This window comes from Acipenser ruthenus, chromosome 8 (assembly GCF_902713425.1).
Source record: "Acipenser ruthenus chromosome 8, fAciRut3.2 maternal haplotype, whole genome shotgun sequence".
Taxonomy (NCBI): Eukaryota; Metazoa; Chordata; class Actinopteri; order Acipenseriformes; family Acipenseridae; genus Acipenser; species Acipenser ruthenus.
The window spans coordinates 35,257,695-35,285,640 of NC_081196.1; the positions used below are offsets into that span (position 1 = coordinate 35,257,695).

The following is a 27,946-nucleotide window of genomic DNA, read 5'->3' on the forward strand; positions in this document are numbered from 1 at the left end:
ATTATTATTATTATTATTATTATTATTATTATTATTATTAATAATTTGACAGACACTTTTATCCAAGGTGAATTAATTATTATTTGAGGTTAAGGAAATTATATGCATTTGCTGCTTCAAATGTAACTTTGTAAGCTGTTTATCTGCGGGATGTGACTGCTAAGTTGTCAATAACATGCACTTACACCGGTAGGGTTTGGTTCATAAATAACAATAAGCAAACCTTATGACTTCTTATCGTTGCATGGCAAGCGTGACCTTTCACCCACTACCGTGTACTGTACTATAACATAACAAACCCCGGCTCCCTTTGTAACACCAGCATATCCTCTCCCGCAGTGTGTGATGCAAGAGACGATCTTGGATCAAAAGCATCACTGCCCGAATTTCAACATCAGATAAACTTCTTTTGGCCTCAATTCTACCACTGCATCATTCATACAGTAATTCCGGCTTACCCAGTTAAATATCCCAGCAGTGATACAATGGGTTGAATATTACTGAAGCTTAGTTTGAAGGACAATCACAATCAGTCTCCGTGTGCAACAAGGACTAGAGGTCGGACTGCTATGATTTCTTAGAAACAGATGATTACATATACAACAGAAACTTGTCAGGGGCATGAAACGATAGATTGTCCATTTTAAATTAATACTCGATAACTGAACTATCAATCGTCAATATGGTAATGTCAAGTTGACCCCTTCGTTTCAAAGCAGTTTTTATATAATTGCCCTTGCTGTCTACACTCAGCTCTCCTAATGCCTCACACGGGACACTGTCCCTTTCCCCCTGATCCCTAGTACCTTGGCTGCGGCACTGATCGCCCTCCTGGATCCGGAGTTTCTCAGCCCCACCGAGACCCTGCCACAAATAAGGGATGTCGCCATCTTTACCTCAGAGCACAGACTTTACAGGCAATGCACTTGCGCACTAGGTTAGTAAATTGCATTCCGCGGCTGCGCATTACAGTGCTGCTAGATTGGGCGGGTTCACGCCCAGTTGGGCTTGAAAAAATGGCTTTGGGCGGGTGCCTATTTTTTGGGCTAGTTTGGGCATTTGTGCGGGTATTGCATTTGGATATATTTTGAATAGTTTTAAAATATTTACGATGTTTTTAAGCAAAATACTAAGCTATATAATACACAACCATTAGTGTTTACATCACTGTAGCTAAACATTGTAACAATAACACGCATCATTCTGTCGTACATTCCATTATTACTTTGGGCTACAAACGTACCACTTTCTAAAAGGCAGTTTGGTAACAAGCATTGCAAATGAGAATTTGTTCTCAAGGGTTTTACTTGATTAAAGAAAAGGAATGATTGATGGATTCGTATCAGTGTTATTCCGCTAATTAAAATAAAAGGCTAAAGTTGAGTGCCCTCGTGTCACATTATAAGATATGCTAACAGTACTATTGAATAACAATTAGTTTTTACAGGAAGCATAAATTGGTACACTTGCAAATTCGAAGGAAGTTCCACAAACTCACCAGAGTGCCATCAATCAATAATAAACAAACGTAGGCTCACCATTTTACTTTACAAATACGTCTGTGTACTACTAATAAATAATATATATATATATATATATATATATATATATATATATATATATATATATATATATATATATATATATATATATATATATATTAGTTGATCTCGAGTTAGTATTTGTCACCTGGATGGACACTGACAAACTCATTGGCACGATATTTAGGTGTGATTTCTATAGATTTCGGCATCTTTAAACGGCTTGCTGAGTATGTGCACTTACTGAAATAAACTGCAGCTACGTATCAACATGAATGTGACACTGATAGTGCGCCTCGTTCACCAGACGCAGTTTTATTGAACAAGTATGTTTACTAAATGTAAAGCAACATTGACTGTCGATGATTATATATGACAAGTGTATTGATTTGGTTAGCAAACAACCAAAAAAAAGCCTTGCATGGTTTTTGCAAGTGTAAAAATAAAAATTCTCCGACAGCATAGAAAATCCGTGTATACTGCAGTTTCGTTAGTCGATTTTATGTATTGCTGGTCCCTAAATGGCAAGACATCCCGGTTTGTAGGAAACTGTCAGAACAATAGGCTACTAACAAAAAATAAACACCACTATTTGTGTGTAGACATGTAATTTTATCATGTTCATTGTTTTTATTATATTACTGTATACTACAGAGAACAACGAAGTACAACTGTTAAAATGTACAGCAGAATAATAAATCGGTGTCAACTAGTCCACGTATTTTTCGTTAATATTATCAACTATTGTTGCTTAAAAATACATTTTAAATCGTTTATATATACTTAACAAATAAATTATACTAAAATCCGAGCGTGAATTTAGCGAGAAACTTGCATCGACATCGTAGGTTTCAAACGTTTTTGGTTTTCAAGACATACACGAATGATTGTTAACCCCGTGATTTGAAAGATTTTTCTCCACTTTTAATTCGTTTTTTTTTTAAAGTTATGCAGAAAACGAGAGCGCCACATTGTTTAGAACCGCGTAGCAACAATATCCAAGGAAGTAGGTGTTTGTTACGAAACCAAAGAGCCGTATTACAGCCAATGGCTCACTGAGCCATGTCTGTTTGATAGCAACGTTTCCAGTGGCATAACTGATTTTCGTTATTTCGTTGCACTTACTGTGGTTTCTACATTAAATATGTAAGTCCTGTGTATTTGAATGACTTTAATTTATCTTAATACATTTAACTTTCAAAAGATTAAATCACTTACGTTGCTAGAAGTTTATCTATAAAAAATAAATAAAAAGCGCGGAACCTTAAATTAGGTAAAGCTATGGATTGGTCGGTCTCTTTTATTAAGCACACCTCCCATAGAGCAAGGCGAGTGGGAGGATTTGATTACTTTTATGTCAAATTGCTTCCAAACTCAGGACTGTGCAACACAGTACTGTGGCAAAGTTGTTGATTTTACTGGAGACGAAAACACTAAATGTACCATATTAGAGAGAAATTAACACGTTTTATAGAAATTGAGCTGACTGCTATTTTTTAATGTAATTATGGAGCCGGCGAGTGGCGCTTCTATATCTGGACCTCCTAAGCGTCCTGGGGTTGGAGTGGGTGTGCTTGTTACTAGCAGCTCGCATCCAAATTGTGTCCTGTTGGGAAGAAGGAAAGGTTCCATGGGAAAAGGAACTTCCCAGCTTCCAGGAGGGCACTTGGAATTCGGGTAATGAATGTAATGGGCATACAGTATATAATCATAATGTACTATATAATAATCATTAACGTGAAGAATAGGAAACAAATAAAACAAAAGGTTTATTTGAGTTGTTTCCCAGTAATGGTGTGTGTAAATTATTGTACGCAGAATTGTGTATTTAGTGTTTTGTTTTTTTTTCCTTCTTGTGTGATAGAAGAATGATAGAATAATCGCACGAAGAGTTCTAATCTAATGTGTTTGGGTGATCTCTGTGATTTGTATAACCTGAATTATGATATTATATGAAGTTTGATGTTAACATAGTATTAGATTTACAATGTTGAACTAACACACTGGAATGTGGCCAAGGGTCAGCAGCCCTGTTTCAGAGAAGTGCATGAGTCAGCGACATGAGAATAGGACACTGTCTCAAATGATAATATTTTGAGACAGCGATAATTCCTCTTTTCTCCCCAGTCACTTAGCTAATATTCTTGTATTGGGGGAATCAACTTTGTGGGACCTCACAGACACTCTCTCCCTAGCAACTAGAAAAATCAACCAATCAGAAAAGTCGGTAGACAACAGTGTCAAGAATACCACAAGGTTGGTTTGAGCTGATGAGGAGGATAGGAATTACCACAAGTCATGAACTCTGTGCAAAAACTGATTATATAAGGAACTGTTTGACTTAGTGTATTTTGAGCTTTCTTTGCGGTTGCTTGCAGAGTCTGTGTTACTTTGTTGAATGCTCCAGTCTGCAGACTAATAAAATGTGAGTTGCTCCGACTTGTCTCTGTCTCAATCGTTCTCTCGGTACGGGACCGGTGCCTGCTCGGTTGTATGCAGAAAATTCCACCACACTTGTCATTAAATACTATTTTTTGTTTGTTTTTGTTTTTGTCATAAACTGGTACCAAAAAAAAAAGACTTTTACATCCTGAAAATTATAGCTGTGTTTAAGCTGTAAGCAATCGTTAATTAATGTAAAAATATGTTACTTGGGATTTCTGTGATATATATATTTTTCATGTGATAGAATAAAGAATCATGCAGGTTGCCTTAAAAATGAGAGTGCCCCTTGAGCCAGAAAAAAAATGAATTGACCTATTTGTGATGTCTTCAGTTGTGTTTTTTAAATGAATATTTCTTCCTATTCCATTTTCATTTTAGATAATACACACATAAATTACCTCCATATCCCTGAAAAATATTTGGTCATCAAAATTAACATTTGGGGCAGATTTGTATAAGGTCCCTGAGTAAGAATTTTGAGTTTTGTATTTCTAGTTTTGAATCTTTAGCAGCTGAATCTATCCCCTTTAAAAAAAAAAAAAGTTGTACAAAAGTAAGCTTCTGTTTTCCAGAGAAACTTGGGAAGAGTGTGCTGAAAGGGAGGTGCTAGAAGAAGCAGGGCTTCATCTGAAGAATGTTTGTTACACATCTGTAGTGAACTCCATTAAATTAGAGGAAGATTACCACTATATCACCTTAATAATGAGAGGAGAAGTGGATACAAGCTACCCATCCGAACCTGTGAATTTAGAGCCTGAGAAGAATGAAGGTATGGATGTGTGTATATATAATCACATTTTCAAGCACATGCTTTGGAATACATACAGTACAGGGTGGCTCTGGTCACTTGACCAGTTCTCAGTTGCTGAGGACAAAGTATGTGCTTTAGAACAGTGGTTCCCAAACTGGGGTCCTGCAGCACATGCAGATATATTGACACTACCAAAGCAATGTTGGTCATGCCAGGAGATTAATTCATTTATGTTGGCGCTTCATTTACATGAACACTTACTCATTTGATGCCAGCTCTATAACAAAAGGCAAAGCTTTCGAAGATGGGAATTTTCTCTACATGTCAGTGATTGGGTGAAAGAAAAAATTAAACATTTACTGTGGAAGTGGTTTCACTTTCAATGGACCTACCAAAGAGTATAGTTGCAGAAATGAATTTCATGTGTATTGAATCCTATCTTTAAACAATATAATCTTGAAGGCAAAGTAGGAAAATATACCTTAAATGAACAAAGGATTCAGTGCACATAGAAAAATAAGAATATGGCAATAAGCAAGTTCATTACTGCAAATACAATGCATTCAACCATTGTATATTTGTGTGTGTGTGTATATATATATATATATATATATATTAGTAGGTAAAATCCCATGTCCGTTATAATCTTCATTTCAAATACCTGTGCTGACATATACTTGGTGAATGGTGAATACAGAAACATTTTTAAACTTTTTTGTTGTTAAAATATATATTTTTATGTTACAAATAACTTGTGTGTATAGGAGGATAAAGAGAAGCAAGTATATCTTGATCTGAAGCTCTCCTTTTATGTAAATATTTTACACCAGACAACTAAATTGATCTGAAGCACCTTGTTTCCATTTGGACCTATGCTTGCCTACTGGGAAGTTTCCCTACACTGACGACTTCATACATTTGAGTTGCATGTCTTTGTTCTTATACTCAGTCTGTATGGTTCACCAAGATATATGCAATTCAGCAGCATCTTTCTTCTATTAACTTAAAACATGTTCTCTGTAATAGGATGGACCTGGATGAAATGGGAAGATTTCCCACCAGACAGCCAGCTTTTCCTGCCTTTAGCCTGCCTGAAAAAACAAGGATACCATCCTTTCAAAGACTGTTCAACATCTCACAGCGGAACACCAACTCAACAGTAGATATCCTGGGCTGTATTCATACATCAAAGTGCTGGTTAATGTATTGTGGGCCAGTGTGTTTACCTACATGTTAATGCATTATTAATGTGTCCCTATAGGTTAAATACATTGTGTGTCTGCTGTTTTAAATTAAATAAATGCTGTAATGTGAATTGAATTATCATAGTGGATATATAGTCAGATGTCTCAATACCAATTAGTGTATAGTTGTAACCCCATTCAATAAACCTTGTAATGGGTAACTTATGTATTAATGGTGGAATCTTAAAAGGACAAGGGAAGCGACAGCCAAAAATGACACTTTTCATGAGTATTGACTCCTACGTAGACCCATTTGTGTTGTGCTCATTACGAACATTTTTCATCTTTACATCCACTTTTTCTATGCATGTGCCATCTTTAACAAATACCACCTTTATTAACTAATCACGTCATAATGCTAAACAAACGCTCAAGACTAGAAAAGTACAAACAGAATTACCTTCAAATGAGCAAAAAGGCAAAGTTCTAATTATGAAACAATTTCCATAGCAAATATTTAATGCATTATCTTACAGAACCTTAACCATTTTACTGTGGGTCAGTGTGCACATGGAACAGTGTTATCTAAGGAAAGCTTTTCTGACTTTAATACATTGGATAGTTGGTATCATGAGATTCAACTTAGGTTAATGCCTGCCCTTCTTGCAAACATAATTGCATCTCTAATGTAAAGTTTGAGGAATATTAAATGTAGTTCAGCTCACTTTTTAAAAAAATATATAAATAGTCCCTTACTTTCCATAACTATATAAAAAAAGCCACATTTTCTGCTTTTATCCCGTATTTACATTTTTCATTAACAAAAGCATGTATCCTTGTGACTTAACTCAAGTCTCTCTGCTATGTGTTAGCAGGTAGCTTACTGTTAGAATAGTCTGTACTGGTTCTAGTTGGAACTTGTTCACCATTTTGATACACCTTGAATTATGTACATTTAATTCAATGACTGGATTATTTTTCTCTTCAACTCTTTAATTTACAAAGTAGGAAAATGTCACGATTGATAATACAGTACTATTTACAAATTCCAGAGAAATGCAGACCACTTCAGTAGAAAAGCTATCACCACTAGATACTATTTTGAAACAGTAACTTAACCAAATACATCCTCTCTGTTGCATATTATCCACTTTCTTCAGTACAAAGATAATTTAAGTTCCTTGGGTGCTACTAACTATAACATCATCCACCATCAAATCAATGAACCATTCTCCAATTAACTCTCAAACCTGAAGCAGGGTATTCTTATGTGTGTTTAGTTCTGTCCTGTCTCTATATAGCAGATTACAGTGACAAAAGGAAGCCAGATACAACTTTTGACAACCCTACAATGCAGCCTACCGACCCACTTGTGTTAACCCAGCTATACTGAAACTGTGTTTAATAGGAGATAGGGGCCTTTGTTTATTGGCTCTTTTTTGTCTTTAAATAGTCCGAGTGGTTTACAGCGCAGCGGAATCCAGTATGCTTTTCCAATTGCAGCCATTTTCATTCCCTTCTGCGACAGGGAAAAGTTTAATAGAAGTTTCTTCTCAGCTGCTAAAATGCAGTTAGGAAGTTCCGAGTCCATTGCACGCTCTCTCTCCCTCCCTTTTTTTCCTTTACATCTAGTCGGAATCGCTGCTGCTGCTGGAGGAGTCTGTGGACATCACCTCCACGTCGTCCTCGTTCTCCTTGTTGTGTCCCGGAGGCTCCAGCATAAAGTCATTGCTGTGGTTTGGAGGCAGCATGTTCATAGACATGTCACTCGACTGCCACGGGTACTGCGGAGTCAACACATCTGAAAGACAGGAGCAACAGTTAGGAGAGCTTTCACATGGGCAGACAAGGTGGCAAAGCTTACTTATAGGTTCTCTGCGTTTGGCATGGTCAAGTGATTTAGCTTCTTAACTGACAACTTTTTTGTGGTTTCAGAACTGAACAGGTATGTCAGTGATGTATGCCCCCACAGTCATAGCTGTAAATACAAAATAAGAGCCATTGGTAATCTGAAAAAGTACATATAGCCACTACAGCCACTGTGTGCCTCTGTAAAAAAGGTGCCTTTGTATACCTCAATAATTTGTGTTGAAGAATGTCATTTTTAAATCAGGTCTGGGTATGCCGTTCTCTAGATGAATACATCTGAAATTTTGCAGTTGTATGTATGGCCACAATACCCCAGTGGGAGTAAAATGAGAACACTTTATTGTTAAGCCTTTTGGGAATAGGAACAACCAGAAATTGTGGTTTGATAAGAAAAATACATCTACACATTGGAATAAGATTTGAAAGAACAAACTGCTCATTGAACATTTCTTGTGTTCTAATGTCCAAAAACCAACAAATGCAGAGCCAGCGGCTAAAACACCTACACAAACATTTTTTAAAGTGTGCAACTATGCAAACACATGTTGCAATCCACATATAAAAAGAAAAAAAAAAAACACAATAAATGAAGTAAAACAAAACAATTACAAAATTACCTGGTAATCTCCCAGCAGCCAGTGCATCCCCAGGCAGGTGTCCATTGACACCATTGGTAGGGAGGTTACTCATCTGTCCCAACAACCCACTCCTCATCTCCAGGTCAGTCGGGTATGGTCTGCGGGGGTCACCTAATGAAAAGAAACATAATATAAAATATCTTCCTTGCATGTATTAACAAATACAAAACTAACAGGACTGTATAATACTTTGATTCCGAGTAGTGAATCATAGCTGGAAGTGTAGAAGCACTGTATAGGTAGTATAAATACAAATGTACATTAATAAAGATGCCGCACATCACTTTAGATTCTTGCTGGATTGATCGTCTCTTGTGTGCTTAAAAAATGAGTGTTTTGTGGGGTATTTATACTTGTAAGCATGTTTTATACAGCCTGCTCTTTTTTTAGTACAATAACTGTAATTCCTCCCGTTTGAGCGCATGAACAATAAATTGACGAAGCATAATTCCAAACCATGTGCAGTTTAGCTGCACTCCGACAAAATGCACAAAAGCTTTAATGCTAGAACCACCATGTGGGTCAATTTGACCCATTTTGCATTTAAAACGTTAATTACTCTTCCGTTGTAAATCGTATGCATATGTCCGTTTTTGACTTTTCCTAAATATATAAATTAAATATCCCGATGGCGTTTGATAGTCAGAATCGGAAAAAATGATAAAAGTTATAAACAGTTCTACCTAGAACCACCACGTGGGTCAATGTGACCCATGCATTACAATACATGTCTTTTTTTTAATATAACAAGATAATCTATTTTTTTTGTAAATGCAGCAAACAATTCAATTACTGGTTTTTTTTTTCCACCTTATTCGTGTTGATTTGTACCAGTTGGGGGTCAAACCAAAATAAAAAGTTGTTTAAATCCATAACCAGTCAGAGGAACAACTAATCAAGAGAAAAACTGTGACATTTTTGCGTTCTCACACTGCGACAGGTAAATAGCTGGCCGTGGCTACTGCATATCATTGGGGTTGTCTTGTAACTAAATTATCGAGGACTGCTAGAATTAATTTTCAAAAGCAAGTTTATAGGATTATGGAAAAATGCCAGACAACTCACCTGGCACCCAAGTCAGAGGAGCACACACCGCATTACTGGCACTGATGCGGTGAGCATACTTAATAATTTCTTCAGAGGAGATGCTACCTGGAAAAAGAAATGGGAGAGAAAGTGCTAATTAGGAAAAGAACCAGAAATACATGTGGCAATGTTAAAATAAAGTAATGGTCTGAAACAGTTATGCTCACACATCTAAAACATTCCAAATACCCCAAACTATTATTTTTTTTAACACCCTATGGCTATATGTTTGCTTAATTCAAATGGTGTTCTGAATACCAACCTTTTCTTGCTTTTTCTATTGATTTTAATTTTTCCTTTGCTTGATATACTGCAGTTGCCTAGAGACGGAGAGAAGAAAATAACATTTCATTCATTTTACAAACACAACTATACTGTAGGATTTGGATTCAATATAATATAACAATAGCTCATTTGCACATTAGATGAAAATAAACAAAACTTAACATATTACGGTCAATTACAATTATCCACCTGATCAAGCCAGTCCCCTGCCAGTTACCTATCCCAGTAGTGAGCTGCTATGTTTCATTATAAAACAGGCGTTGTGATATTTAAGCATATCACAACACCCTGGCGTACCAGAATTCTTAATTAACCAACATGTTGGTTTGTTTTTTTGGAGAAGCAAGAATGAACTCTATCTGATCACAAGTATGTCCCCCTACCCGACAATTCAAGATTAGAGCAATAAGAATGATGAAAAAACTGATAAACAGCAGTATGTACAAAATAGTTCATAAGATGAATCAATTAATTAATAACTTGAAAAGTGACTCCAGATATCTGTGAAAAATGCAAGCATGACACAGAGGGATAGAGCATGTTGCAGGAGATATTACTGGCAATGGTGTACTGTGTAAACAAGCTTCAGCTGTACAGCAATTCTTGAAGTTTCTCCTCTCACCAGTATGTGTTCAGCTTCTTTAAGCTGCTTCTGCAGCTGCTGGATGTCACTGTCCCTCTTCTCCACCTCCTTCTCCAGAAGCTGCATCTCCTGATGCACTTTGCCCTGCTCCTGAGCCACCTTCATCAACTCCTGAAACTCCCCGTCCCTCTGCACCAACAACTCCAGGATCTGCAAAAACATTCCCTCTTAATACCAGTTTAGGTCGGCCAGGGTGTCCTTGGCTCACCGCACACCAGCGACCCCTGTAGTCTGGCCAGGCGCCTGCGGGCTTGCCTGTCAGCTGCCCGAGAGCTGCGTTGTCTCAGAGGCTGTAGCTCTTGTTTTGCTGCGTGGTGATTACACAGTGTGAAAAAAAGCGGTCGGCTCACGGCACACGCTTCAGAGGACAGCGTGTGTTCGTCTTCGCCCTCCCGAGTCAGCGCAGGAGTGGTAGCAGTGAGCTGAGCTTCAAAATAATAATGGGCCATTTCAAATTGGGAGAAAATAAAAAATAACTGGCAACGACTAAATATATATTAAAAAAAAAAAAAAAAAAAAAAAAAAAAATCATTTTTAACTGCAATGTTACTTTGAACTACTGTACAAAAACGTAGTATTAAAATAAAAATCAGAGACAAAAGCTATACTTACTCACTTTACTGACCACAGCCAATACGACTTTGAAGATAAGTACGTTAAAATAACTTATATTTTAACATTAAAAGCTAACTGAACATGTCAAAACTTCAACATGAAGCCACATAGACAAAAAATAAGGAAATGCATTAATAAGTCATTATAAAACAGTTTGTTTAATAATATAAGCACCTTTTTTTAGCGGTTGCCTCTGACGATGGTTCCAGTTGGAAGCTGCACTGAGGTGTTTACGCTACAACCCGCGTGTGTAGCTTTAAATTTCTTATTCTTACTGCAATTGGCTGCAAAGACAACAGGGCTAGCCAGAGATTGGATAAAGTTTGTTTTGTTGTTTTTTCTTATGTATAGTTTCTCACTAACTGAAGACATTGGGTGCGTTCACGGAGATCATTCTGCGTAGATTCTGTGCAGAATCTGTCAAATTTAGCCAATGATCTTCTAAGAATGATCTCCGTGAACGCACCCATTGTATTCTGGGAGATGTAGTTATTTTTACGCATTAAGTTTAAATTCAGTGCATATTTCGGATTTTGTAATGCGTAAAAACTGCTAGTACGCAGCCAATCTGTACCGCTGACTTATACTATATTATATTTTGACATACATGTATACCATGCTCTCCGTACATCAACAATACAGTTAATTACCATGAAATGCAAAGACAGGCGTCGTCATTTTCAACTTACTTGACTCTCCTCACCAGGCTGTGGTAGCTTCTGATTTCTTGATAACGCCAACATTTCGATCAATTCCCTGTTAATGTAGGAAGTCTATTAGTGTTTTGTTTTTGAAAGACCTTTTTCTGAAAGCATTCAATATTCAGGAATATATCATATGGCAATACTATCAGATGTATAATAAAAGCTTACTAATTGTTTTCGTTTATTTACTCTATTTTACCAACACATATTACATTGACCTGATATCCAAGATGTCGTGTTTATTCTGGTTCTCAGATTTTTACTTCAAATTCACATTATGTCATGGTTTACTAGAAACAGTAAAACAAAAGAATAGCCAGTTTGTATCTAAACACACATAACAAAAATCATTCATTTAATTTAACACTGTATTTTAAGTGCATACATCCTATGGCGTCTGGTTTAATTTACAATTATTTCTCGGATTAATTCAAGAATGATATTTTAATTAATCTAATCAATCGTGATAACCACAGTGCTGCATCCACATAAATGTAAACGTGACTTTTCGCATCTGAAATCAGTTTGTTTTTTTGGTTTTTTTTACAGTCTGGTTTATGGTATATATGAATTACTTTCTCTCAATATTTACCTTGATAACACCTCCACGTCGTCTAAAACACTCAATAATCTCTCTTTAGTTGATCTCTCAGAAACTGCCATGGCCGAGTTTTGCTTTTCCTGCACAGGTCCACACCAACTAAGTAAACAAGATGGAGATGGAAAGAAGAAAAGCTACCAAGAGCAAAATGTGAAATACACATGGCGACAACTAGTGGAGGAAGGGTACTACTGCACAGTATTCCCGTAGTCAGGTGTTTTCTTGTATTTGTTATTGTGTTTTACTGGCGCATTAAATTATTCTTTCCTGTAGATTAATGTACTTAATTACGGCTTCATGGCCCCTAGAATTTTCAGTGGTTTTATATCGGTTTTACCAACTTGTTTCTTAATCTCGCCATTCATTTGCATTATTTCCTACAATATTAAACAATTCTCCAGTTTCATTCACAAAAAACACTGACTGCATAGACCAGTATTATGTTTCCCAACCAAGAAAATGTAATACAATTTAAATTGCAATAGCAAATAGCCTTGTGAGAATAACGTCTTCAATTCCAGTATGCCCCTTAAACTCCACCCTCCTACCCACTTCCTGATTCATTTTATAATACCCTCTCCATTTTGTCCCTTCAATCCCCCTTCTCTGCTATCTCTCTCCCCCCCCCCCCCCCCCCCCCCCCTACATTATTTTTAAAAAATAATCAGTTCTGGAGAATAATTAAGTCACTTTCATTTAAAGTCTAACTCTTGCCTCTCCCAATTCTACGCTTGCAAAATATACAGCTTTTTGATCTTGTTATCCTTCAAAATAACTAATCAGTTGCTTTTCATAGCATTCATGTCCACAGTCGTCTGTCAGATCCCTACATTTATTTAATCTATCACAAATATCACACATGTAGGTTTCTTACTTTTCAAACAGCCAGCAAGTGCTTCCTAAGCACTTGTATTAAACCACATGTAATGTTATTTACAGAGAACTGTGCTGACACAATGTCTGATGAGTAGCACTCATTATGGAAGCTGACAACACATCTTCCAGATGCTGACATTAGAAAGTTGTTTGTTAATGCTGTTTTAATGTAAGCTGATGGGGAAGGCAACATCTGCACACTAAAAAGACAGCTACTCTTATTGACGTAACCAAATGTCAGCTGATCTAATCCAATAGAAGGCTCTACATGGTGTAAATATCGCCTGATTATCATTAGAGGTTAGTGTAACTGGCATTTAGATTCATTGGGCATTAGTTCACCCCTAAAAAGGGATAATTTAGTTAAGACAATGTCTAAAATGAACACCTTACTGTAGGTTGTTATTGGAGACACCACAGGGATCCATCTGGCTCATCTACCTGTCTCACTGACCCACACTACCCCATGCTCAAAACTAATACCATAAGTAACCAATGTCTTTTCCACAGCAAACAGCAGGGTTCCACTGTTCCAGTGGGCAGCTGCAGGAAACATACACTGAGGTGATTGACTGAAAACAACTTCTACTGGGCGTAGGAGGAGCCAAGTGTCATGGCCATGAGCAGCATGTTCAGACCTCCCTAGCAGCACCATAAGAGTTGATATGGATTTTCATTTATGTTTATCTTCCATAGGACAAAAATTGAAATACAATTTAAATCTTGATCTACAGTACCTTTATTTTCTAACTTCTGCAACAGCCTGTACAAAAAATGTTGATTAACTCTACTAGGATAATAATGATATAACATTTGTGGGGATCTTTGGAGGTCTGTCTGTTCATCCATCTGTCTATATTTCACACTTACATTTTTGCATATAGCTGGATAATCACTTATCAAATTGGTATCATATTTTGTATTCTTCATAGTGGCAGCTCTAATTTTGAATTTACAGCCATGACGGTTTATTCAATATTTTAATTGTAATACTCTGTACCATGGTTCTGTTGACCAAAAAAAACATATCTTCATAAATGCCATTAAACAGCATTTAAATAATCTTTCTAAGTACATTTTCATCATCAAGCAACTACAAAATGTTACTGATAAAGTGTTGTTTATTTAATTTAATCAAGTATCCTATAGTTTTAGTTTCTATTTCATAATTGTCGAAAGTTTATGCAAACACACGGCCACTCCTACTTTCAAAATCAGATTATGAACCATGAGAAGAACACCCTACCGAAATGTGCGGTGTAACTAGTTCTGTTCTGTACTGTCTGTATTGTAAACGAAAAGCGCGCCCCTTGTGGTCAGTTTCTAGTATGTTTTCACAGACAAGTCCTTGTTATTATAAACTGCGTCACTCTGCCAGTTTGTGTAGAGAGAGATAGGAGGTGGTAGAGTAATCTGGTGAAGGGTTCCAAAGGTTTATTGGCAATATTAAATAAATATTTGTGTCTTGATTTTTATATTCGTTGGGTCTACATTTGGCACGATGGTAAAGGTGTCGTTCAATTCGGCCCTCGCTCAGAAAGATGCGAAAAAGGAAGAAGAAAAGAGTGAAACTCTTATCATTCCTGAAGACAAGGTGAGCTGTGTTTTTGGTGTTTTAAAAAAAAGCGGCACCATGGTGATTGTTGTTACGTTTAAATACTGGTTAATATAGTTAATGTTGGGAATCAAATATTTTGTTTGTCAGTCTTTATACAAATAAAAACGTGAGTTACTTTGTGTGAGGCTTTTTTCGTACGCAGTGTCGAATTACCCGTAGCTTAGGCTACATTTCTGTGAAGAATTGGCAACGAAAAATAACACAGCGCAGGCGTCTACATAGGATGACATTAGATATCTGTAGAATTAAAACGATGCATTAATGATTTAGTGTAACATCACAGGCTGTACAGTTTAAAACCATGGTCATTTTTATAATGTTACAAGCCAAAAATGGCTGACTGTGCTAGTACTAGTACATTTGTTCTAGTTGTTTTCATTTCTTATCAGCACAGCACAGCTGTGTCTGCAAGAGTCCTCTCACAACAGAGGCCATGCAAATGCAGGTTACACATTATCTTTTCACACTAGGTTTTGGAAATGCCAGAATATTTGTATACATTGGAAATGAGAACCGACTTTATGAAATATAGAATATACCCTCAATTGTGTTCAGAAATGTATTTTCATTCTTATCCTTATGAAATGTTATACGATTTTTGAATGACTCTGGATAAAAGGTGTGACGAAATGTAATTTGTCATAACTATCTGAACAACTTTTAATTGCTTTTTATCTTTATTACGAATGGATTATTCAATTTTTGTCATTAACCCAGTTAGCAAAGGCACTGCATTTAGGTTGCAGTTAGCCCTGCCTGAGGTCGAATCACAAGCATTGTTTAATTTTTATTTTATTTTTTAAATGTCATTAACGATTATTTGCCTTCAGCTGATTGTGAACTGTACACCTACAAAAACATACAACTGTAAATCATAACGACGCTGTTTTTCTAAATCCATTACAGCCTACCTGTTCAACTTGTAATATCAAGCATTTGATATGCAGACTGTATATTTTCAATGTTGAAATTCCTTAAGCAAAATCTAATTTAGCTGGCAGGTATACCATATTGTGGTCATTCAAGACCCCAAAATTGCCTTCATATTCAGCAACACTATTCTATGATTATCTAGAAAAATGAATCCTTGTGGCAGAAATTTTACAGTGCTACTGTCGCTGCACCTCACCTGTCTAAGTCTGGTATTTCAAAGACCATTTGAGGTACTTCATGTTAGCTGGGCTAAATAAAACCTGCATGTCAGTGACTTTCACTTTAATATCTGCCTGTATGACTGTTCCTGTTTCTTCACGAAAGAGTCTCTGAGTCTGTTAAGGTGACAAAATCTAGGGGCAGACTTTATTTGCAGTTTATGCAAAATTAGATAAATTATTTTAAACAGCTGTTCCACATTCCACCAAGAATCAACATACTTTATTAAAATAATATCACAACAATAATTAATTGTGATAAAGTAGAGAGATTAGAAGTGGGAATACTTATTTTTACTAAAACAACCCCAGATGCAAACATTCTAAATTAATTCCTATAGCCTACACATTTGTTAATTTTTATTGAGGATAGTACAAGACTCACATGTATGCTAATTGTATGTACTGTAAGTAGAGATCATTTTAGTATATAGCACAGGTACACCATAGTTCTAAAATAAACATATATATACATTATTATTATTATTTATTTCTTAGCAGACGCCCTTATCCAGGGCGACTTACAATTGTTACAAGATATCACATTATTTTTTACATACAATTACCCATTTATACAGTTGGGTTTTAACTGGAGCAATCTAGGTAAAGTACCCTGCTCAAGGGTACAGCAGCAGCAGTGTCCCCCACCTGGGATTGAGTCCAGAGCCCTAACCACTACTCCATAAGTGGTAGGCTCATTTGATAATACTTGTAACTTATAATTACAGTAATGTTTCTGCAGAGGAATTTCATCTTGTTGAGACACAAGCCACAATGAAATGAAATACTTGGCATCCAGCCAGTGCAGGCTTCCTATGATGTCAAATCAGCAAATAGATCAAATGATACTTGTGGTTTGAGTGGGGTCCTTTGCTAAGAAAAAACAGCTGAATAACATTCTGGGGCTACTTCCTCACTTACTGCTCAAAATATTACTCCCTGCTATGTATGTTTCTATGTCAGCTGTAACATAATTAGAGCTTCTCTCTTTCTTTTTTTTATTAATTTCTTTTTTCGGTGCTTATTTTGATTTTCGAGTTTTATGTAAATTGTTTTTTTCGGGGCTTTCGGTTTTTGTATACTGTATTTAACGTTATTGTTTTCAGTTACTTTCCAGAATTCTTAGGCTTTTTTTTTTTTTTCTCACAGTACGTACAGTAACTCTACAGTACTTGCACACTTCAATTATACTTCTCTCCTTAGCTGTCTTCCACAATGAAATCCTTATGGACATGGGCTTATTCTTCAGGGGTTTTTGTAAATCGGTAGGTAGTAAATTCCACAAGCGTGTAAATAATACCTATCGAATTGTAATATAGCTTTAAATCTCGTGAGCAAGAACAATCCTTAATTTCCAATTGTAATCTAATTTTAAATCTCGCAAGCGTGTATAATCCAGCAATAGAAATGTAGGAATTTGCTGCCACTCGGTAGGTAGGGTGGGTTTAAAGTATTCAGAAAGCATGAATGCAAGATACAAGTCAGAATGGAGGGGCATTGCCCAACTGCACTGGGAAAGGGTTTTTTTTTTTTTTTTGTAGGTTATTTTTTTTTTCACGGGGAAAAGGGTGAAAATGTGTTTTAGACATACACCGATTTCATTTTTCTGTGGGGGAGGGGGATCGCTTTTTATCGGTTAAAACTGCAAATCAGAAGCCCTAAACATAATACAGTTGTAATAAAACTTTATTATATTCTCTACCACAGCTTACTGAGAATGTCTTAATATGGATTGAGGAACTGTAGAATTGTATTGCAGGTGTTCTGCATTCACTTGTTTCCAATTTCCTGCTTTCAAGGAATTTAATTCACAGAATTACTGTTTTGTTATGTGAAGACACATTTCAAGTGTTCAAAAATGTGAACTACAGTGGTATGGGGAAGTGCTCGTTATCCGAAGAGATGTTTAGGATTATAATTCCTCTCTCCCCATCCGGCCCCAGATTTGAGTAAACTTTACATGCCTATGACATTGCAGATCATGACCCTTTTTTGTACAGGCAGCTGTAAGCGGAGGTAAAGGCAATAATGTCCATAAGCTTGTTACATTTTGGTGCATGTGCAAAAGTTTTTCTACCAGCTGGTCACACCTCCAACACAGAAAAAAACATTATAATCAATTTTATATACTGTAGCAGTGCTGATTTATCTAATTAAATAGACAGTTTATATGTAATACTGTAGGCAATTTCATGTAAACTAGCCATGATTAAATATTACCTATTAAATACCTATCTAGAAACTTTAGAAGTCTTGGAATTGAGTAAGGGTGTTCAAGTGGAGTAGATTACTGTAGATTTCTATGGTGACCCACACCTTGCAGTGTTGGCTAACATTTTTAATACTTTGTTATAATGCAGAACACGATTGCATTTGTTAGGGTGTCGAATATACTGTGTTGGAAAACTCCTGGTCTAATGCATGGCACTCACAAAAGTTCAAGGAAAAAGTCAAATGTGAAGAGAAAGCAGCTCATAGGATCATTCTTTTGATATCTGTTCCATGATTCTTTTGTTTGTCCAGTTATTTGTAAAGACAGCTTTACCCCACATCTTATACATTTTGCTGATTTAGTGGCTGATTTTGTATAAAAAAAGTTATAATTTCAGTTGGCTAGACTTATAGAGCTGCATTGTATTTTCCATTTATGGTGAAAGGCTGTTTTACCAAAGGTTTCTTTAGAGGAAGTTTTAACTATTTCGAGCTATAGCTTTTTGGATGATTAAATTATACCCCCTTGAGTTGTAAACGGCTCCTTAGTTGTGTGGTTCTACTTTTGTAAAATTAACTATTGTTTATTGTCCTCAAATAATAGAAGTTAGGCTGGAGTAAAAGTTGTATGCTGCCTTTTTTTTTTTTTTTTAAACAACCAAATGAGCCTGCACTCAAATCTCAAGTTCAGTTCAACAAAAGAGCATATTTCAAGACAATACAGACATGCTTTGGTCCAAACATACCATCGTCAAAACATGTGAGTAACTTAGGTAAACACAAAAAGCATCTGTAGTTGATTATGATTTCTTTTAAGTAATGGAACTCACTCCTCTGGGATTCAGGGACTTACCAAATAGCTGTAGACACTCTTTAATTGGGACACCAAAGAATTGATCCCTTGCCTGGATTGACTCGGCCTAGATGCAGTTCTCAAACGAACACTCCAGGGCAGGTTGGCCGCCTGCCTGTCAGGACGTTTGGGAAATCTCATTTGATTTAAATAATTCCAGGAGAGATCTGATGGACGATGGATATGCCTTAGAAGCCATAAAGGTACTTTGTTACATATGAGGGGCGCCTACGTACTGATGCCCCTATGTCACATATTGTAGGGTTGAACTGAGTTGCAGATGGAAATAGGTTGTGAGGTTTGAATACAAGATGAAGCCTGTGAATCAGTCCCTGTCAACAGCCTGTTGAGTCATGTTAGTGTTTCAGCATAGCTCAACAGAACTTAACTGTTTAATGTGAAGTTTTAACTGGATGTCTGGCTAATGGGAACACTGGTTTCTTAAGCTAACATTAGGTGCTGCAAGATTAGTTCTAGTGGGAACACTGGTTTCTTAAGCTAACATTAGGTGTTGCAAGACTAGTTCTAGTCAGGGTCTGTGAAACAAGTCATATGTAACACATTTGAAATGCATGCCCCTAAGGGTCTGGACCATTAAATGGTTTTTCATCCAAACTGTGAGTGAGAAGTCTAAGGCAGTACTAGAAGTGACAGGGGCAACTGTTATATTCATATTATGTATATATCTCAATTTATTTAGTAAGGATTTTACTGTCCTCTCTCTCCTTTTCAAAACATACTAACAGTAATGTATTGCATTTTCTTTAATAAGGAGAGTAGTCCACCCTCTGTTATATAAAAAAAAAAGTAAGATACAAAAAAAAAAAAAAAACGCTAGTGCAGGCAGAAATGAATATGTCCTCCAGCCTGCCAAGCGGAAGCTCTCATTCTGCCCATGATCATTAGCGTTGCCATGCAGTGTAGCGAGGAACAGAGAAGATGAGGGTACTGCAGGTCAGACCACAACTTGATAGGATTTTATTTCAATTGTTATTTCATGATTAAACCTATTTAAGCTTCCTGCCTAACCACAGTGTGCTTCGTCAAGTTTATCGATGGCGAAAGTAGACATGGATGTATAGCACATATTCAAATTACTGCAGTTATTGCCCCCTTTTAGTATGTTTCTGACAGTAGTTTTGTGTGAGGTGACTTTCATTGTTCTATATAGTCACAGCAGACAGCAGCTATTGGAACTCTGCTCAAACTGAGAATCGTGTTACAGCAGACATGAAACTCCTTAAAAGATTATAAGATTGATGTATCTTAAATCCTGAGATACAGTTCACGTACTGTAAATGAACTAAGTGGTCTTCCAGCAATGAGTTTTCCTTGTGGACTTCCAATTTCCTAATGACTTGGCTAGGTTTCACACAATTGTTTCCCTCTTGCATCTGAAACAAAACCTTTGCTACAGTACATGAACCATCTGTTAGAGGTTAAAGGAAACCACACCTTTACACTGATAAAATTGTTTGGGTCCACAGGCTCTTCACAATAGACAAGGGGAAGGAACAGGAATCATTTGTGACTGGCTGAAAGAGAGATTTTTTTACAGGAAAAGTTAGTCGGTTACCACAGTTTATTTGGCTCAGGCAAAGTTTTAGGTTGGCCAGGGTGTCCTCGGCTCACCACGCACCAGCGACCCTGTAGACTGGCCGGGCGCCTGCAGGCTTGCCTGTAAGCTGCCCAGAGCTGCCTTGTCCTCTGACACTGTAGCTGTGGGTTGGCTGCATGGCGGGCCTGCAGAGTGAAAAGAAGCGGTCGGCTGACAGCACACGTTTCTGAGGAGAAAAGTAGTGCTGGATGTTCTAAGTGCCGCAAGACATTATTCTCTCATACGTGATTCTCGGCCGCTATCTTTAAGCATTATAGAAACTCAGTACACTGCAGTATAAGTAAACATTTTTGGAAAAAAAATACAATATTAAGTTTATCTAGGTGTTGTTTTGCAAGCGGTGACTTTCGCATTAACTCCATTAATTTTTTGGGCGCCAGTGCACCGAAGGTTATGCACATATTACTCAGGCACCGTAAAAGCCACTACCTGTTTAAAAGTACAGACTCTGGGCTTTCCAAAGACGTATTCGGTGTGTGTATGCGGTACTCCTAGCCGGAACTACGACTGCCTGAAGTTAAGCCTCTCATCATGTGACAGAGTTCACAGCTTAGATTTAGTTTTGAATCTATTGCCCCGTCTTTGAAGCAGCTAGACTGAAAGGGGAGGTATCGTTGGAAAGCTTAGAAGCTCAGCCCCTCCCCCCCCCATGTTCATTTCACATCGAGGTTCAATGGTGCATTGTTTTTCTTTTAGCCATCTATGATTACAATATGTATAGCAGTGACCAAACATGAGTTTTTTGGAAAAGAGTTTTTTTTTGTTTGTTTTTTACATATATTCACATCTCTACCACATATAGTATGCCTGATCCAGTTGCAACTTACATAATATGAAAGGACATTTTGTGGCCTTTCATTTGATATGTTGCATGCATGCAGTACAAACTATTCAGTAAAACATACATAAATGAAAACTGAAAAACAGGCGGAAATAGGGCTGTGTGTAAAGAGTTAAAAAAGAAATGGCGTGCTGGTTAAAAAGAAAAGCACCTTTTTCTTGTGCTGCATGCAAAAACTTCACGTCAGGCAATGGCAAAAGCAATGGAGAGTGCTCTGTCTCACAGTGATGAACAGCTGTTAGGTCTCCTGAAAGCAGCTTATTTTAAAGCTACACCAGTGTGAATGATGATGCAGTAAAATACGTATAGTTTTTTATATGCAAAAGTGCCTTTTTTTTTTTTTTGCCATTCCCCCCCTAAAATTTTGGAATCCCCCCATTGGCTGCAGCATAGGGGGTAAATCCCCCCAGCACACAAAAATGAAATTCAAGCCCTGGAATGAATTTTTTCTTTCATGATACAAGACCAAAAGCACAACATAGCTCATTGTAGTTCCCCAAATGGTTCTCTCCCTCTCTCATTTAGTATTTATTTATTTTATTTTTTTAAACTGTTCATCCTTGAATGATCATTTGATATTATTATGCATTAATATTATTATTATTTATTTCTTAGCAGACACCCTTATCCAGGGCGACTTACAATTGTTACAAGATATCACATTATTTTTACATACAATTACCCATTTATACAGTTGGATTTTTACTGGAGCAATATAGGTAAAGTACCTTGCTCAAGGGTACAACAGCAGTGTCCCCCACTGGGGATTGAACCCACAACCCTCTGGTCAAGAGTCCAGAGCCCTAACCACTACTCCACACTGCTGCCTAATCATACAAGTAGCCAGTCTGGACTATATATTGTATTGTGATATTAGTATATTGTTACACCCCTAATCAATATGTTCATTTTTCACTCGCTCGCATTGCTTTAAAATATGTGGATGGTTGTCTTTCTCATATTAATGATGGCAATGGGATTGTAAAGCCATGGTCCTGGATTGCCACTTGGTGGTGTCGAAAGAAGCCAATCATTTAGGAAAAGTTAATTACACTTTCTTGAAGACTTTTAATCTGTGTGTCTTTTTTTTTTGACTGCAGGATCCTGAAGATGAGATTCATATCCGCCATCAGTCAAAAACCTGGTGCTGGTGCATGTGCCTTGGACTAGCTCTGATGCTGTCTGGTCTGGTAGTTGGAGGTGCTTATCTCTACCGATACTTCATGTACCCGGTAAACATTTACTTTTTGTGGATACTCTTTCCCAGTCTCCATTATGGCAGATTTTCTGGGGTTGTTTTCTTATTGTTCTTTCAGGAGCCCCTTAGGTTAATACTGTGGTCCGTGCTAAACAGGAGCAGATATTAAAAAGAGGGCGATGATATGGGTGATCCTGCAGCCACCGGCGTAGATTTAGCTAGGGACGGTAGGGACATGTCCCTACCAATGTCAAGGGACCGTTGAATTGTCCCTACCAATAATTTTGATAAATCTGAAACGTCTTTGTCATGTTATTTTATCCGCTCCACAAAGGGTTAACTCTCTCAAGATCCCCTCATTGCTCCTCCCTCCTCCCAAAAAAAAAAAACGCTAATTTGATTGGCTTAGGCACTAGGTTCTCAACCGGGCGGTGAACGTTTGAATAATAACGTACTAGTAATAATAACAGTGACGTGCCAAACGATACTCCCGATTTCGCCCTTTGAGTGCAGCGAGTTATTAAAGAGAATGGCACCCTGGGATTTGTAGGTGTTTGGTGGGGTTTTGGGGTGTAATCAGCAGACAAGAAAACTACAAATTCCATAATGCATCACTGTAACACAGACTCGGTGCACGGCTGACGTCAAGGACCAAGCAGAGTGTTCTGTTTTCATTGAGGCGCGAAAGTGAACAAGGACTCTGGAGTTAAAGGTGATTCTCCGGGTTTAAAATAAGGAACATTCTAGTCAATCTTAAACGGTGTATATTGTGCCACATTTTTCACATTTATTTTAAAAAATAAGAACAAATGTAATCAGTTAAATTCGATATTTATTTTGTGTTTGTTGGTTAATGCGTTGTCGCATTATTTCAATCCTCCTCCTTCCTCCCTTTGTAACTAACTTACTCCTTGCTTGATATTTTTGTATCGTGTGTGTAAAAAGCGAACACGAACATATATTTGATTGAATGGACAGTGTGACTATCCAGGCGGCTAAATAAACGCTCTATATTATATAGGTAGTCATAAAAAAATATATATTAAAAAGTCAAATTAACCGGGGGGGGGGGGGGGGGGGAGGAGATATAAAAATAAATTTCAGTGGGGCGCGAGTAAAAAAAGGTTGAGACCCGCTGGCTTAGGCTGGACTCTGGAAAGACGCTCATCTGAAGCTGCCGCTTGCCGGTCAGTCTGATATGAGTGTGAGCCACTGACTGAATGAAATCCAAGTACCGCGGCTGAAGGTATTGTCAGCTCGTCAGCAACATAGTTTGAGAGAATAAACCTACCTACCTACCTAATGGGTAGGTAAGTAGGTTTATTACGTTAGCGACCCATTGCTAGCTGCTAACCCCACATCCTTGGTGGCTAGCTAGCTTGTTTCACAGCTAATCATTATGTGTGTGTGTGTGTGTGTGAGAGAGAGAGAGAGTGTCAGTGTGCGTGAGCATGTTTTGATATCGTCAACCAACTAACGTTAGCTAATCACTTCAATTTGGCTTTAGGTGACTAAAGCATAATGGCAGCCAAAAAAATAAAGATGGACATAAGGAAGTTTTTTTTAGAAAAAGTCAAAGTGTAAGTAGGAAGATGTTGTTAAAGTAATAAACACAATTGATAATGATTCTCATAGCAAATGAAAAAATAATTTACTAATGAAGTTAGCAGAGTCATACTTTCTCTCTAAACAGCATGCATCAATTTATCATTTTATCAGGTGAATGAAGCATTGCAACCTGGTAAAAGCAGTACAGAGGCAGGTGGAGCAACAGGGTCGCAGGTGAGGTCTGCAATGGCTTAGTGATAATAAAAGTGAAAGTGTTAGACTCAGTTTTGAGATATATTATTGTTTGAGGCACATTGTGATATGATAGTAGGCTAATGCTGTATAGTAATACTCAGCAAATAAAGTTAGCATAGCCATATATTTTCTCTCTATATGACATGCATCAATTTATTATTTTATCAGGTGAATGAAGCAATGCACCTAGGTACGAGCAGCAGCACAGACACAGGAGAGGTAGGCAGAGCACGTGAGCGTGCATGTGCTCATGCTTGTAGTGGTAGGGGTAATGGTAGCTTACAGTAAGGCTGGGATAGGTTATAATTCAGGTTATTAGTAATTCTATAGCAGGGATGTCAAACCAGCTTCCAGGAGGGCCACTTTATCATAGTGTTTTAAGTGTATACCAGCCAACTTCATGTCAATCAGATTATCCTCAATTCATTCATTTCAAGCCACCAGAAGTGACCATTTAACAGCTGTCTCCTAAGAAATGTCTTCCCGGGGGGGCACGCCCCTGAACCCCCCTAGCGACCGCGACTCCACCCCCTTAAAAAATGGTGTCCCCACCAATGTTCAAACCAAACCTACGCCCTTGCCTGCAGCTGCTTTTTCATCTCATCTTGCCAAGGCGTACAAACAAATGCAGCAGGGCAAGGCAAAAAATAAGGAAAATGTTACAAAGTAATATAAAGATTGGTTAAAACATAAATTAAATTGTGTAAACATGAATTAAAAAAGAAATGGAAAATGTAAAACGATAAAATAGACCCCGGTGAGTTAGTGGTTATTTAAACTCGGGATTGTTTTCTTAAGACTGGACTCCCTTCCTGAATATATACCTCTAAAGCTGACTTAACGTATAACTGTTCTTTGGTATTCCTAGGAAGGTGAAGGAGTGTTCTTCTGTGGCGTGAAGTACCGTGAGGAAGATTATATGATCCCAAATGCTCCCAACCCGTCTGCTCGTTTGCATGAGATTGAAGAAAGAATCCGTATTCTTGAGGAGGACCAAGTTGAGCTGATTAACATCCCTGTCCCAGAGTTTGCTGACAGTGACCCGGCTGACATAGTTCATGATTTTCAAAGAGTAAGAAGTTTTATATTGACTAAAGCAAATGTTCAGCTAATCCGTGTAATCAGCATTAGTAATAATGTAGAATATTTAAAGGAATTATTGCATATCAAATAGGATTTACTAAAATTTTGTGCAGGTGATATGATGATTAAGATAATTTTTGACACTTGCAGCAACTGTATAATATTTGCACTGCATTGTGTGTTTTTTCTGCTAGAGGCTTACAGCTTACCTGGATCTCAGTCTTAACAGATGCTATGTGATTCCCCTGAACACTTCTATTGTCATGCCACCAAGAGACTTCCTGGAGCTGCTGATTAACATCAAGGTAAGAGCCATGCATCTATGCTGTGATTAGTTCAGAAAGCCTCTCCTTTTTAATAGGGGGTTGAGGTGGCTTAAAGTTAAGTCAAGTTTTGTAGCCTTTTTTATGATTATTTTCTTGATTATTTTTTTATTACAGGTTTTGATAGATACGTGTTGTACAACTATAGCAAAGACACAACCATATATATTTTGAGATGATGGCATCTTTTCATTTTATATAAATGATGGTGGATCTAAATAATAAAAAAATGACCAACCTTTTTTTACTTTGTAAACTTTTAAAGACTGAAGAGACTACCTAATACCCTAAAGCAGGGGTGCACATTTCCAGTCCTAGAGGTCAGGAGCCCTCCTTGTCTATTCCACCTGTATCCTAAATTACCTAATTGAACCAATTTAACCTCATTCCTGGTGTGAATCAGTTTATTTCATGATCTATAAAACCTGGATGACTCTGAACATTATTTAAAAAGAGTGCTCTAGATGCAGGTTTTCCTAGAGACCTACTTTTTTATGATGAAAAAAGCAGCAGTAATTTGATCCATCATGGTATGTACTTTATTTTTTTATTATTACTAATGAATCAATAAACTGTTCCTGCAGGCTGGAACCTACCTGCCCCAGTCGTATCTGATCCACGAGCAGATGATTGTCACTGATCGCATTGAAAATGTCGATCAGCTGGGCTATTTCATTTATAACCTCTGCCGTGGCAAGGAGACCTACAGACTTCAGCGCAGAGATGCTATTAGAGGTAAGCTGACAAAATGCACATTGGTATTATAGTCTAATGAAATCTTAACTCCACACAGATCAGGAAAGGAGTGAAAATAGCTCTAACGAAAAGTATTAGAATGGCTTTTAAAACACAAACAGCTTAGTTTTACATTTTTAAAAAGGAAGACAGCTGATGTTGTATACACATTTTAATGGCTGTGTGTTTTACTGAGTATTTACTGTCTAGCGTCTGTTTATAGGCCACTGGTCTACAGAATATAACAAATTAACATTAAAAATACAATTGCATGGATAACTGGTAGCATAACAATAAAAATAAGTAGTCAAAAGTTAAAACTTGGCAAAAAGTGGGAACTTTTTTTAAGCTTGTCCTAGTTGATTGTAAACAATTTACTGTTTTTTTTTTTTTAATACTGTAGTCTAATATGCATATTATGTTTCTTTCAAAACAGGCATTCAGAAGCGTGAGGCTTTGAACTGCCACACAATCCGTCACTTTGAGAATAGGTTTGCTGTCGAAACTGTCATCTGTGAGAAGTAGTGTATTATAGAAGCACTGAAGTGACAGCTTGCTGTTGAAAAACCACACTTATTTTTTTCACTTTTGTGTGCAGTGATTGGGTTTTTAATCCTGTTTTTTCAGTTTTGTTGCTTTCTATTTTTTAATGAACTAGTAATGTAAACAGGGTTGTGTTGTAAAACTTCATCCTTACTCATCTCGTAGATAATATTAGCACCAACTAACTATTGACAAGTTATTCTGTCAAGTGTTATGTTTTAATTTTTTTAATAATAAAAAAATAGCGGCAATATTCTAAAAACAATGGTATTTACATCTTATCTATTTTTGTGAAGTTTCATTTTCAGGGTTTAACTGTTTGATTAATGTAACCTTTAAATGGAGTCCAGCTGAATTAGAAAAATGTCATGGACTGGGCAATATAATTTTATCTGTATTTTAAAATGCAAAGTAATTGAAAAAAGTGCAATTCACATCAAATTTTATACCACTTACCTGGTTGTAGAATGTTTTTATCCAATTTTTTTTTTTAGGTTTTAGATTTTACTTATTTGCTGTAACAAACAAGATACCACAAAGCATTTGGAAAATGTATACCTTATAGTACTAATTTGTATATAACCTTCCTTCTGTGTAACTTATACCACAATAAATCTTGGACACAATCCTTTCTCTGTCTCATTTGTTCATATTAAAGTTGCCATTGATGTGTAATTCTCATTTATATGTAAGTGACGATGTGCCAGCCTCGCTGGCGACACTTCAACTTA

The 27,946-nt window shown here is 37.0% G+C and overlaps 4 protein-coding genes across 7 annotated transcripts in view; 2 read left to right on the forward strand and 2 right to left on the reverse strand.

Annotated features, from left to right (window-relative positions):
- LOC117407358 (succinate--CoA ligase [ADP-forming] subunit beta, mitochondrial) overlaps positions 1-947 on the reverse strand; it is a 35,346-nt gene extending 34,399 nt beyond the window's left edge. Inside the window, exon 1 of the mRNA XM_034012314.3 lies at positions 807-947. Coding sequence (XP_033868205.1) covers positions 807-890 — 84 coding nt within the window. The 5' untranslated portion in view covers positions 891-947. The remainder of the gene's footprint in view (positions 1-806) is intronic.
- Positions 948-2,831: 1,884 nt separating this feature from the next.
- Positions 2,832-6,249, forward strand: nudt15 (nudix (nucleoside diphosphate linked moiety X)-type motif 15). The gene is made up of 3 exons (XM_034010468.3): positions 2,832-3,218; positions 4,559-4,755; positions 5,764-6,249. The coding sequence occupies exons 1-3, from the start codon at positions 3,049-3,051 to the stop codon at positions 5,898-5,900; spliced, it is 504 nt and encodes a 167-aa protein (XP_033866359.1). The 5' UTR covers positions 2,832-3,048; the 3' UTR covers positions 5,901-6,249.
- Positions 6,250-6,294: 45 nt separating this feature from the next.
- Positions 6,295-12,507, reverse strand: LOC117407133 (mediator of RNA polymerase II transcription subunit 4). The gene is made up of 7 exons (XM_034011801.2): positions 12,354-12,507; positions 11,747-11,813; positions 10,422-10,592; positions 9,777-9,834; positions 9,494-9,580; positions 8,408-8,539; positions 6,295-7,722 (listed from the first exon to the last, which is right to left on the reverse strand). The coding sequence occupies exons 1-7, from the start codon at positions 12,422-12,424 to the stop codon at positions 7,550-7,552; spliced, it is 759 nt and encodes a 252-aa protein (XP_033867692.1). The 5' UTR covers positions 12,425-12,507; the 3' UTR covers positions 6,295-7,549.
- Positions 12,508-14,595: 2,088 nt separating this feature from the next.
- On the forward strand, positions 14,596-27,841 carry LOC117407132 (integral membrane protein 2B). 4 transcript variants are annotated; one of them, XM_059028858.1, is made up of 8 exons: positions 14,596-14,832; positions 22,631-22,762; positions 24,448-24,510; positions 24,700-24,750; positions 25,400-25,603; positions 25,809-25,919; positions 26,522-26,672; positions 27,109-27,841. In XM_059028858.1, exons 1-8 carry the CDS (start codon positions 14,740-14,742, stop codon positions 27,195-27,197), a joined length of 894 nt encoding a protein of 297 aa, XP_058884841.1. In that variant the 5' UTR covers positions 14,596-14,739; the 3' UTR covers positions 27,198-27,841. The 4 variants fall into 4 exon arrangements, with proteins under 4 accessions (XP_058884841.1, XP_033867690.1, XP_058884842.1 ...); XM_034011799.3 differs by lacking the exon at positions 24,700-24,750; XM_059028859.1 differs by lacking the exon at positions 24,448-24,510.
- The last annotated feature ends 105 nt before the right edge of the window (positions 27,842-27,946 follow it).

What these genes read in the sequence shown, in the direction of transcription:
- nudt15 (XM_034010468.3), top strand. Translation starts at nt 3,049, where the DNA reads ATGGAGCCGGCGAGTGGCGCTTCTATATCTGGACCTCCTAAGCGTCCT. An exon ending in GGAGGGCACTTGGAATTCGG is followed by an intron (nt 3,219 to 4,558) that starts GTAATGAATGTA and finishes TCTGTTTTCCAG; the next exon opens with AGAAACTTGGGAAGAGTGTG. An exon ending in AGAGCCTGAGAAGAATGAAG is followed by an intron (nt 4,756 to 5,763) that starts GTATGGATGTGT and finishes TCTCTGTAATAG; the next exon opens with GATGGACCTGGATGAAATGG.
- LOC117407133 (XM_034011801.2), bottom strand. Translation starts at nt 12,424, where the DNA reads ATGGCAGTTTCTGAGAGATCAACTAAAGAGAGATTATTGAGTGTTTTA. An exon ending in TCCTCTGACTTGGGTGCCAG is followed by an intron (nt 8,540 to 9,493) that starts GTGAGTTGTCTG and finishes TCTTTTCATTAG; the next exon opens with GTGACCCCCGCAGACCATAC. An exon ending in GGCTGCTGGGAGATTACCAG is followed by an intron (nt 7,723 to 8,407) that starts GTAATTTTGTAA and finishes CCTGTCTTTCAG; the next exon opens with ATGTGTTGACTCCGCAGTAC.
- LOC117407132 (XM_059028858.1), top strand. Translation starts at nt 14,740, where the DNA reads ATGGTAAAGGTGTCGTTCAATTCGGCCCTCGCTCAGAAAGATGCGAAA. An exon ending in TTATCATTCCTGAAGACAAG is followed by an intron (nt 14,833 to 22,630) that starts GTGAGCTGTGTT and finishes TTTTGACTGCAG; the next exon opens with GATCCTGAAGATGAGATTCA. An exon ending in GCAGCACAGACACAGGAGAG is followed by an intron (nt 24,751 to 25,399) that starts GTAGGCAGAGCA and finishes TGGTATTCCTAG; the next exon opens with GAAGGTGAAGGAGTGTTCTT.